At 42.9% G+C, this 12,833-nt stretch overlaps 1 protein-coding gene and 1 long non-coding RNA gene across 2 annotated transcripts; one reads left to right on the plus strand and one right to left on the minus strand.

Moving 5' to 3' along the window:
* Nucleotides 1-1,916: 1,916 nt before the first annotated feature.
* On the plus strand, nt 1,917-3,624 carry LOC117762226. The gene is made up of 2 exons (XR_004613970.1): nt 1,917-2,887; nt 3,068-3,624. It is a non-coding gene; the product is annotated as an uncharacterized LOC117762226 (long non-coding RNA).
* Nucleotides 3,625-6,337: 2,713 nt separating this feature from the next.
* Nucleotides 6,338-12,814, minus strand: psmf1 (proteasome inhibitor subunit 1). The gene is made up of 7 exons (XM_034586749.1): nt 12,616-12,814; nt 11,806-11,964; nt 10,581-10,663; nt 9,557-9,745; nt 7,699-7,755; nt 7,247-7,408; nt 6,338-6,555 (listed from the first exon to the last, which is right to left on the minus strand). The coding sequence occupies exons 1-7, from the start codon at nt 12,742-12,744 to the stop codon at nt 6,504-6,506; spliced, it is 831 nt and encodes a 276-aa protein (XP_034442640.1). The 5' UTR covers nt 12,745-12,814; the 3' UTR covers nt 6,338-6,503.
* Nucleotides 12,815-12,833: the final 19 nt, after the last annotated feature.

Genomic DNA, 12,833 nt, shown 5'->3' on the forward strand with positions numbered 1-12,833 from the left:
CTTGTGGTGCCTTCAGGTGATCCTTGGATTGGTTGTCACTGTTTTTATAAAGTCGACTAACATCCTTTTTGTTTGTTGGTATTCGTGTAGAACCCAAAACAAATTCACAAACCCTCTCTCGGATGGTCGGAGCGTTGTGGTGATCACTCGTCACCAACTGGTGCAGAGTGTGGACGGGGACTCTGTGGACGAAGTTTTAGCTGCTGACACCAGCTGTAAAACAAATAGAATAAAAAAGAGCACAAAGCTATTATCCTCTCAGTCAGATACATATTAATAAATAATATGAATCCTGAACTTCTTTGCAAAATCTCACGTGAATCAAAACATTTCCCTGCTGTTGTTGGTTTTGCTCACCAGGTCAAGTTGTTGTTTCCGAGGTTGTTCCATTAGTTTATTGAAGCCTGTGTTTGGTGCAGGATTATGTGGCTGACGGATGTTCCCGGCTTCTGTTCTCATGTGGCTCGCTCGCTCCACCTCAGCTCAGTTCACTTCTCTCCGCACAGATCTGGATTTTCTGACTCTGCGTTTTCAAACCGACCCAAACAAGATTCCCACTGTTACTCTGAAAAAAGCAGTGCCTTGCTTTCAGGCACGGCTGTTTAGGTTGAGCACAAAGATCCATTCACAGAAACAGCTGCATGGAGATTTTCATGTCTTGTTTTATTGCTGATTCTTATTTCGAGTGACGTACAAACTCCACTGCAGCAGCTTAGATCTGCAGATCAAGCCAAACGGTGTGAGTGAGAAACCGGATGAGAGGTGATGGGAGTCAGAGGAGGTTTCTGTGTGAGCGGGAAGTCGATGCAGCAGAGTCGCTGGATGACGTGAGCGGATTCTTGAAGAGATGCATGTTTAACTTGTGGGGGAAGACGAGTTGTGACTGTGCATGAAGCTGAAGACTTTGAACGACTCATTCAGGACGAGAGGAAACAGACACGACTCAGATTAAGGTTCGAACCAGCGTGAAAAAGAGTCGAGTCCGTTTTTCTGCTTCAGGCTGCAGGTCCTCGTCAGTTTGGGAAACAACACGAGAGAAGCGAAGCTTGTTGCTGCTGGTCGACATCACACAGACGCTCAGAGCTGAAAAGCTTTTTAGAGTTTCACTTCATGGATCAACTGATTCGCTCTCCAGATGTTGGGGAGAGCGATTGTGTGGCTCCAGATGTTGGGGAGAGCGATTGTGGGCCTCCAGCTGTTGGGGAGAGCGATTGTGGGGCTCCAGATGTTGTGGAGAGCGATTGTGGGCCTCCAGATGTTGTGGAGAGCGATTGTGGGGCTCCAGATGTTGTGGAGAGCGATTGTGGGGCTCCAGATGTTGTGGAGAGCGATTGTGTGGCTCCAGATGTTCTTGCATGGTGTCGGATAAACATCTTCAAGTGCTGCTGAAGACTGAAAGTTAAACTAAATCTTGGACCTGAGAGAAGATGGTCAGAGCTCTGCAGCAGCTCCAGGACACAACAGCTGCCGATAACCTTCACCTCACATGGTTTAAAATGTAAATTATGAGACGCCGGCAGAGACGTTGGCTGAACAGAATTACTGACGTAACAGTTTGGCTGCTGCACCACTTGTTTACATTTTCTACCATTATTCCCATTTGATGTTGGATGAATGTCGATGGTTGAGTTGCATTGTGGGTAATACAGGTGGCAGGTACAAGGAAGTAGAATGTGTAAGATGATAAAAGCTCTGGTTGGTGTTTTTTGTTGTTTGCGTGTGCAGCAGTTTCACAGACATTTTAAAGAGTAAGATACAAACTCTGGGTTAAAGCATCATAGAAAATTCTCTGTTACACATTATCTGTGGAAGTAGATTTACAGACTCTGTAATTTCTCATCATCACCACGACGATCGTCCTAATTCTGGGAAATATAATCATGAAACAAATGTCTGTGATTTTCTGCCACGGGGGGGTGTCTCGGTCAAAGCTCAAAGGGTTTAGAAGACAAATGATGAAGCTGTTTCTGTCCAGCTCCTATGGAAGGTCTTTGTCGTCGGGTACTGATCCATCATGCGCTTGCATCTGCTTTCCTTCAGCAGACTGAGGGTCGGCAGCTGGAGTCAGTGAAGTCGAGAGAAAGCAGAGTAAAGTGTAAAGTTTCCGTCTCTCACGTAAGGTCAACAAGCAGAGAATCATTTCAGAGGAAAAGAGCAAATCCACGTTCCGCTTCTTCTGTGACGTGTTTGAATGTCAAGACCAAAGTCGAGCACCTCGGCCAAAGACGGAGAAAATCAATCTTTATTCTGTCGGCAGCGCGATGACTCCGTTACCATAGAAATAGTCTATTTATATCAAGGATGGTTGGTGGATCAGCTCTCGGATGACACAGAAAGTCCTTGTGAGGACGCGGCCGCAGAGGACGGTCATCGTGGGGTTTTACTACAACTCATCCAGAGGTGGACGTAGATGTCCTCCGTCTTTAGATCTATTCCCCCTTATCTCAGCTGCATCTCTGTAAGGCCATATTGAAGAAAAGACAATTCTTAGATTTTGAGAATAAAGTTGTGATATTACCAGAATAAACTTATAATTTAAGTATCTATAATTATGACTTTTTCTCATAATATTGCAACTTTCATCTTGTAAAGGTTATTTTGTAGTCCGACTTTGTTATTGTAAAATTATGACTTCATTTATGACTGTGTGTCTGACTCTCTGTATAAAAAAGATTTACCCTGAAATTATTATGTTAATATAAAATATAGAAAAAGCTTGTGATCTATATCCTCCATGAATTTACCAAATTTAAGGAGAAAGGATTTTGATTTTCCATTTGCTGGATTTGTTCCAGCTCTTCTGGTTCAGGAAGCCGGGGATCATGGGTAATATCCAGCGTTCAGACAGGGAGTGAATGAATCACCACATGGGGCTGCAGGGGGCGCTGTTGCATAGTGTTGCTTTAAATTGTTGGTTTCAGGCTTCCTTTCTGAGGACGTCAACAGAACCGCAGAGCTGCACCTGAACGTGTCGTTAAATACACCAACAGTGAGTTTTTCTGATAAGTCAAACTACGAGTGTCTTCTCCCTCCCTCCACACTGAAGGTCAAAGGTCGGCCGCAGCAGCAGCAGCGTTCCTGCAGCTGTTTGCGATTCAGTCCTTTACTCAAGGACACTTCAGCAGAGAGCAGGGCGTCGACCCCGAGCTTCAAGTCATTAATCACGTCGCATCCTGCTGCTTCAGAGAAAAACTCCAGGAAAGGTCGAACAGGGCAGTGAAAACAAAAATCCTGTAACAGTGAACAAACCACATCCCACAGAAAATATAAGGAAATAACCGTTTATATTATAAGTAAACAGAGCGGTGGTCCTTTGTCTTCACAGGCTGGAGCTGGATGCTTCCCTTTATGTACAGATTGTGCACAGATAAAACACGCAGCCGTAGCATTTTACTCCGAGACTCGATGAATGTACAAATTAATGCAGGTGGCGCAACATCACGGGATCTGGTTATGAAACGAACAGTCACAGGAGTCAAGTGGGAAAACTATTGTATAAACATTCCTGTTGTTTTTTTAATCATGTCCTGAACATACAGAGTTGATAGACGTATATTTAGAGATGAAGGGACATTTCACACCGGAGAACAGTCAAAAACCTAAAACATTCAAATGTCTGTCTTGCAAAACAGAGAAAGAATCTGTAGCTGGACAGCAGCAGATACTTTAGCTTAAGAATCGACTGAAACGACCGACTCTTGGTTGCAGGAGTTTTTCGTCTGTTCCAGAATTAATCTTCACACGACCTTGATAAATTCTACATCGTTTGAAAGCTCTTGAGTCGTCTGGTTATATCTGTGCAGACAGTTTTAGGATCGTATCACTGCAGCAGCGGTCGTCAGAGAATTCATTCAGACGGGTTGTGATGGTTCCTACAAAGACAAACTAAAACGTACCTTCCTACAAAGTACAAGTTTCAGCCTCTTTCAGCTGCCGACGCTTAAAGAATTTAAATGTAAAGTGAGAATCTAAACTATTCTGCCCAGGTGAAATATCGCTTTAAAAAAAAAAAACTGAGTGAACTGACTCATATTAAAGTTTATGAAATGTATGAAAAGAGTGAAGAAATATTCATATTGTTATTCTGTGGCCTGAGAAAGATGTTGTTTGACTGTTTGTGGATCGAAGATGTGAAACTTTTACAATCAGTGAACGTGACGTTTAGCACAGAACAAAAGGCTCAATGAACATTAAAGGGATATTTCACTTTTATATTGAAGCAGTTTTCTACCGTTTCTCCTCCTGATCAAAGAAAAGAATCAAAGTGAAGTGCACAGAGCTCTGGTTTGACGAGCGCCGTGAAGAGCACAGTTACTGTTCAGTGTGTCGTCTCAATGTCATCATCGTCTGACCTGTGTTCCTTTTGTCATTTTATAATACAAATCAACTGCGCCCAGATATATTCCTCTTTAAATCAAACAAGGATGAATGTAGGAGCTTTGAATGTTCAATTAAATAAATATTCTCGCTATAGAAAGTGATCAAACATATATAAATATATCAGTGTGGGCAGGCCCGTCTTTTATCTGTGGTCGACTCTCTTGGTGAAGGTGAGCGCTGCTTCGTGTGCTTCAGGAGGTCGTGAACCTGCATGTTTTTCACGTGTGACGCTGTAAAGATGCGACTGTAACGAACATGCTGATTTTTAAATATGATTTTGTTAACGTGAACAATAAAAACAAATCTGTTTTGCTGTTGTTTGTAATCTGTCGTTCTCTCTGGTCGTTTCTCTCATAGACTCCAGTTCCACGTAGAATTTGTATTTATTGAGTTAAGATTTAAAAGAGGACAAGGAGCCAAACGGAGCTCCTCGAGGAGATTGTTCCAAAAGGTACAAAAGGAAAGTAGAAGTAGAAAATAAAGAATCCTTACACTTGGATTCAAATTATATCCACAGATCCTCATTTTATTTCAGTTAAAACATAACATTTTTGTTAATTCATGAAATAGGTGTTTTGATTAATTTGTCCACACCATATATATATATATATATATATAAATAAATCTCTATAATGTAAAACAGTTCAACAGCAGCACAAACTATACAATAATATTCTGTAATATATATAATATAGCAAAAGTCAAAAAATAAATAGAATGTAGCCGGTGGACACGGACTTAAGTACAAAAGTAAGGGTTATTAAAGCTGTCAAATAAATACAATTAAAGTTGGGTAGTATAAAACATGTAAGATCAAAGTATCTCTGCATCATATGAAGTATTGTAGTAAATGTATGAGCACTTACTTGTTTTTCATTCATAGAGTTTTAAAGAGAAATGAACATGAAGAGCGAGGGAAGCGGCAGATGAACATTTTATTCATCAGGTTTAAATAGATCGGCTGAAAGTGAAAAACCACATCAGCCCATCAACTGACGTGATGAGCAGCACCGCTGTGACCAGAGCGACGACGCCCTGTGGTGTCTGCCACGAGATCTGTTTACCTCCCAGCATGCACTGGGAAACGCAAAGAGACCTGTGGAGGTGGTGGTTGTTTGTCTGCGACCTGCAGGGAAATAAAAATGAGCTGAAAGTGATGAGAGGAGCTGCAGCGTAAATAAAAAGAAATAAATGGTTTGTTTGAGGCCGATAAATAAATGACAGTGTTAAAGAGGAAAGTCACAGTGAGAAAAACAACAGAATAGGAAAGAATTAAAGAGGTCGAGAGTTAAAGGACAGAAGAAATGGAGATCAGGACAGAGAAGAGGAGGATGAATAACATCTACCTCAGAGGTGATAAAGTGAAAGGGTTCAAATTAAAATGATTCATGAAGGAGAGAGGCAGGAAAGGAAGGAAAGAAAGATGGAGACTAAAAGACATGAAAGAACAACATCGATTCATAAATAGAGACGAAGACGAAGAATAAGAAGTCAAAGAAAAAGAAGAGACCAGAACATAAAGTCTGAGATTTTTATTTGGGCATTTTGACACGAGATCTCTCATCATCCTTGTTTTTAAATGAACAACAATCCAAACTGAAAAACTTAGTAAGTAACAAGTTTGCAAAACACAAGCTCAAGAAAACATCCTCATGAATAAATTACAAATATGAGATGTGGTTTATTGTGATGAGAATCTAACGTTAGACACTGAGGAGGTTTTACTCTGAAGGACTGAGTGTGTGAGGAATCACTTCCTTCACACTCTGATATTTAAAATGATCTTTTAACAGGTTGTCCTTTTTTTCTCTGTTTCAAAATATGTCTCCTAAAAAACTAAATGTTCAGACGTCAAGACAAAAAAACGATTATGATCGTTTATTATTATTATGATCAGGTTTTAGTCAAAATGCAGTTTTCTTAACGACAGTCTCCAGCAAATCATTTATTTATTGTATATTTCACACATCAAGAACACGGATCTTCAGCGTTCTTCCACACAAGTTATAAACACATTAGTTCTATGAAATGAACACATCAGAAAACAAAAAGGAAAAGGTTTTCTTTTCAAACCCCGGAGGAGATGAAGACGAGCACGAGAGAAGAGGAGCAGGGAACTGCTGCTACATGAACATGTCGTCATAACCAGGAGGAGGCAAGTGGTCCGGGTCCGGCCTGAAAACAAAATAATAAAAGACATATTTTCATTTGTCAACTTTAAAACGTTGAACACAAATAAAATCCATACATCTTCATTTCAGCGGAACAATACAACTAACACTCATTAGCTGCACTGAGGAGTCTGAGTCTTTTCCAAAGTGGACAACAAAGTTCATCACAACAACCTGAAGGACATAGATAAGAGTAGAGATGGTCAAATATGTTCCTACGAAGAAAATGTGTAATTATTTGGTTTATGTAAAACAAGAATCATGAATTATCATTTAAGTGTGATGTATAATTCCCATCTGTTGTCTCTGGTCTTATATAAAAACACGATGCTGCTGCACAGCTCCTGTTAAAAATCCATTATCTCTGTGCCGAGCGGCTAAAACGACGAAGGTCGTGTGCGGCTGCTCAAATCAGCTGTCACTCATTGTTAATACTAATTGTGAATTAATGGGAGGACAAAAAAAAAGACTCATTGTCCTGTATGTGTCTCTGCAGCTGATGTCTGTCTGAGAGTTTTTGTATTTTCAACAGAGTGATACATCGTCTCTCTCTCTCGCTCATCTCATCACGTCAGATGCAAGAAAACATCAGTTTATGTTTTAAGTGAACGAACAGAGGGAGGAGTGTGTGTGTGTGTGTGTGTGTGTGTGTGTGTGTGTGTGTGTGTGTGTGTGTGTGTGTGTCTGTCTCTCACCCTGCTCTGCGTTGTCCGACTGGTCCAAACGGGTCGAAGCGAGCTCCTGGGGGAACGGCTCCGGGAGGCAGAATGTCTGGTATCCCGCTGGACGGGTCAAAACCAGAGCGAGGATACCCCGACCTCAACGGGTCGACTATCATCCCGCCACCGCCACGAGACCTGGGGGACGGGGGGGGGAGGACGTTATGTTTTCATCACTGTTTCTTTGTCTGCGAGACTGAACAGACTCTGCAGCTTGTGGATTTGTGGTCAAAGCTTCATATCTGTGTGAAGGAGGGCGACTGGACGGACGCCAGTAATCCCCTGCTGTCTGTCACTGTGACCACTTTATCTCAGATTAGAACCAAACTAGACTGATGCTTTAAAATCAAGATTCATGGACGTGTAAATAATCTCCCATGCAAACAATGATCTGTGGGTTTTATTGTGAAGGAGAGAGAGGAGCTCACCCAAAAGGATCCAGATCTGCTCCTCCAACAGCAAAGGGAGGAGCCATGGGGTCAGGCCTGAAACACACAAAGACACACACGTAAATAGATATAATGTAATTTTGATGTTTAATTATTCAATTCATTTATTTATCAAGGAAAATCACAACTTATTAATAATTCAAGCTCCTAAATGTGAGGACATTTCTAATTATTCACAGTGAAGCACAGAGACAAAACTTCCGTCTGGTGAACGTATAGAAATGTAGACTGAGATCTTTTGTGCGTGTGGTAGTTTTCTCTGATACATTAAAAGTTCACGTGTTGCAGATCGTTCCTGTCGTCTCTCCCTCCATCTCTCCTCCTCTCTTCTTTGTCTTTCCATCCTCCGTCTCCTCCGGCTGTTTTTCAAACTTTCTGTTCTCTGTGGCCCTGACTCAGGTTTTGATTACTCATTCATCACTCCTCTGTCTCCGTGTATCGCGAGTTCACTCCCCCTCCTTCTGTCTCTTTATCCGTTTTTCTTATTCTCTCTCTCTCTCTCTCTTTTGGCTGACTCTCTCCCCATCTGTCACTGCTCTGATCTCATTCTTATCTCCCTCCCTTCCTCCCTCCTCACTCTGCGTCTCTCTGGGGATGAGGAGGCGACAGCAGCGAGGTCGATAAAGTGCTGACATCACCTCACATCTCATCTGATCGGGCCATGGCTAAGTGAGGAGGAGGAGGAGGAGGAGGAGGAGGAGGAGGAGGAGGAGGAGGAACAGGAACAGACATAATCTCTCTTTCTGTTCTTGTGACATTTCAGTCAATGTTAAGTTTAGTTGTTTTCCAACATGAACTGTGTGAACAGCAGGTTGTCGGGTCCGACTCGTTCAAACAGGAACATGTGTGAACATCCAGGCGAGGGGCGGAGCCTGTAGAGCAGCAGGAGGCCGGACATGACGTATAAACTCTGCTGTGGAAAGATCAGTGTTGTTGTTTACAGCTCATCCACACCGGCGTCGGCCCTCATCACCAAAAGATCTGGAATCTCCTCGGGTTTCCAAGTTGACGTCTTCGTCTTCTACGTGTACGGCTCCTCTTCTTCATCCTGAGATATTTGTGTTCTTCCAGTTTCACGTCCGTCACGTGTTAGAAACCTCGTCCACACGTCCACTCGTTCTCTGGGAAGTTTCCCTCAATGGAGACACAGCTCTTGTCTCCAATCAAGAGACCACAGACACATTCACTCACACATCAATGCGTTGTCATGGGTTACCTTCCTGGAGACGGACCCTCACTTTAACCTAGCCCTGACCCAAAAATCAGCTTCAATTGGGGACACAGCTTTTGTCCTCAGTTGGACCCACCGTCCCTAGATGACTGGTTGGGGGTCTGAAAGTTGTCCCCACTCACACTCTGCCCTCATTTACTCTCTGCTGCTGCTGCAGTCAACTTCCTGTCTAGACTTCTAGAGGAACAAACTTAGCATGTCCGGAGGAGTGTGTGTGTGTGTGTGTGTGTGTGTGTGTGTGTGTGTGTGTGTGTGTGTGTGTGTGTGTGTGTGTGTGTGTGTGTGTGTGAGTCTGTGTGTGTGTGCGTGTGTGAGACTTTAGAGTGGCTTCAGGACAACTCTGACTGTCCTTGAGTGGCTCAGCTAAAAGACGCCGGCAGCTCACAGACGCTGATGGAGTCTGACGCCCTGTTGTTGACACCCTGTCACAGGTGGACCGCTCTACGTACACGTCTTCACACCACAGATCTACATGTGCGGTTAATGCTGGTTTTGTGTTGAGCCGACGTGAATAAAACAATGTATGAGAAACATGAGTGTGAAAATATTTTGGTTCATTACAAAGAAAGAGCCAGATGAAGATGAGCAGTGTGTGTCACTACCTACCAGTGCGGCTGTGTTCCCTGGCGAGGATGCCTGCTGGGCATGTGGAGGGGCTCGCTCTCTCTTCTTCTTCTGTCCTCCTCTTCCTCCCTCCGGCTCTTCCTCTCTGTCCTCTGTCCCATCGGTCTGTCCTGAGGGGGCAGCAGCTGAGTCTTCACCTTCTCTGACAGACTGTCTGTGTCTTTGTAGACACTGTGGAAAAGAGAAACTTAAAATTAATAAAATATAAATAATGAAATGAATCTTAACAACTTTCTGGTAGTTACCTCCACCAAGGAGGTTATGTTTTCACCCCAGTCTGTGGGTTTATGTTTGTTTGTCAGCAGGATTATGCAAAAACTACTGTACAAATTGATAAAGTCACAAAGTCATAGTTTGGGTCATGGGCTAAGAAAGAACTCATTCAATTTTGGTGTGGATCCAGGAATTTTTAATCACTTTCTTTAACATTAAGAGACGATTCATAATTCATGGATCTTGATAAAAGAAAACTAAAATGACCACACTGTGGTTTTTACGCCTCCACCCACCAGTGCAGTTTCACTCGACATAACTTTTTCCCCAGGCTCATGACGTCACCGTGACCTTTGACCACCAAGTGAAAACTGGTCAAATTTGAGGAAACTCCCTAAAGGCAGATTTAAGAAATCATGTCCAAGAGGCCAAAACCCTGTTTTGTGAGGCCACGGTGACCTTTGACCACCCAAATCTAATCAGTTAATCCATGAGTCCAAATGAATATTTGTATGCCCCCAGTCAGTCCTGAGATGTTCACAAGGAAGGAACGGACGGACAACTCAAAAAACGTAACGTCTTGGGTCACTTGATGTCAGCGGCCGTGAAAAACATTTAGGGGACTGATATTTATGAGTGTGTGCAATCTGGGGCAGAACCAACTGAAAACCCAGATCCATCAGATGTAAATGTGGTTTCGTGAGGGGACTGTTGGGTCTGGGTGAAGGTAAGAGCTCTGCTGAGTGACACTCTCTCGTATCCATGAGGTGAAAACAAAGAATCACAGACCAACCTGTCAAACGTGTGCAGCTGGTCAGCATCCACGTGATCGCTGACGTTCACCGTGAGGTCGGACACCTGCTGCGTGCTGGAGTTCTGCAGGCACACACACACATCCGAACATGTTAACACACAAACGCAAAAGATCAATACATGTTGTTTATCAGAGTTTAAACATGAAAAAAAAACATATCAACTGAAATCTGACAAATCAGGACAATATCAAACTGAAGAAGTGAAAACAAGGCAGAGCCGCTTCAGACCTGAAAACATTGTCTTTGCTGACCTCTGGTGGTCAGAGCAAGTTCTCGCTGAGCTGCAGTCACGTACACATATTATACACATATCAACTATTCAGAAAATGCTGGTTTATACAGGGATAGTGGGAATTTCATTTGGATTCATCTTAGAGTATGAACTGAAACTCAAAACACCCATAACATTCAACAGTGTTATGAGTGTGTCAGCAGGAGATGTGGACAAACTGAGCTCTGCTGCTAAACCAAGAGCTCGAGGAGTTTTTCTCAAATCTCTGACGCAGAGTTGATCATCTAAGTTGTACTTTAACTCTCACACGGCTTTTTAAACACGGTGACATTTGGATATTAACTGATTTAAAGTCGCAAAGGCCAAGAGACATACAGAGCATCATGGGGGCATTTTACAATAATCGTGGAATATATTATTATTAATATTTGTAGCCGTATAAACAGCTTTAGTGGGAATATTGTCTTTTTCAGAATAATATTTGATGCAAGTAGACATTGTTATTGAACACCTGCTTATCCAACAAGAAAACCAGCCTCCACCTCCTGTAAAATCTCATCTTGGTGTGAGCTGTGTGAGCTGTGTGAGTTGTGTTGTTGCTGGTGTGAGCTGTGTGAGTTGTGTTATTGTTGTTGTAGGTGTGAGCTGTGTGAGTTGTGTTGTTGTTGTTGGTGGTGTGAGCTGTGTGAGTTGTGTTGTTGTTGTTGGTGTGAGCTGTGTGAGTTGTGTTATTGTTGTTGTAGGTGTGAGCTGTGTGAGTTGTGTTGTTGCTGGTGTGAGCTGTGTGAGTTGTGTTGTTGTTGTTGTAGGTGTGAGCTGTGTGAGTTGTGTTGTTGTTGTTTTTGTTGTTGGTGTGAGCTGTGTGAGCTGTGTTGTTGTTGGTGTGAGCTGTGTGAGTTGTGTGAGTTGTGTTGTTGTTGGTGTGAGCTGTGTGAGTTGTGTTGTTGTTGGTGTGAGCTGTGTGAGCTCACCATCAGGTTGAAGATCAAGCTGGAGTCAACAGTGATGGCTTTGAGCAGCAGTTGTGTGTCGCTGTCACTGTCGCTGGCTTTATATCTCAGACTGTACAGCTCCTTGTTGCTGCTCCAGTCGGCAGGAAGAAGCTCGGATTTCTTATCAGTGCTGAGGGGCTGTAAAGAGAGGGAGAGACACCGAGAGAATATAAAGAGAGAGAGACAAAGAATATATAAAGAGAGGGAGGAGTGGGTTAGCTAGCTGCAGATGACATGACAGGTTTTACAGTTATTATAACTATGCGTATAATTGAATAAAGTTGATTCAGTATTAAACAACCTGTTAAATCAAAGATACAACACGTGTCAAACTGTCACAGTCCATTAGATATGAACAGTTTACACATCAAAGCTAAAGCTAATCCAACCTGCGCAGAAGACACGTTAGCGAGCTCAGGATTCCCTTGGAAAAAGTTAGAATTTAAATTCTGACTTTAGGAAAATGAGTCATCATCAAATTCAAAACGGATCAAATTTATCAGCACGAATGATGGAGAACTAGTTTTCTATTCGGCGTACGAATATTTCACAAACAAGCAGGTAGTTAGATGAAGAATCAGATCAACTTCTTATACACTTTATATGAGCTCCATCGTACGACGAGCGGTTGAAGCTAAAGTTGTTGAAACCGAATCATGGATCATGAACAGACAAATGTCACATGACAAAAATAAATAAACAGACGTCAACCGATATTCACCGCGGCGTAAATCTGTTGTATTCTGACTGGAGTCTGGTGCGACATGAAGCTAACAGCTGAGTTCTCACCACGTCTCCGGAGCCGACGCACCGGAGTCCGCTCTTTATCATCTCCCAGTGGACGAAGCACACCGCCGCGTCCTGAGGGCAGCTGATGCCGCCGGAGACACAGGTGAACAACACCTCCAGACCCGCCATGTTCCCTCCGAACCTGTGCTCCAAACACAGTAAGGGCTAGCTCAGTAATGTCAGCGGTAGCGTTTAGAGGCACTTCCGGTGTCAACAGA

The sequence above is a fragment of the Hippoglossus hippoglossus genome, chromosome 5 (genome assembly GCF_009819705.1).
Source record: "Hippoglossus hippoglossus isolate fHipHip1 chromosome 5, fHipHip1.pri, whole genome shotgun sequence".
Taxonomy (NCBI): Eukaryota; Metazoa; Chordata; class Actinopteri; order Pleuronectiformes; family Pleuronectidae; genus Hippoglossus; species Hippoglossus hippoglossus.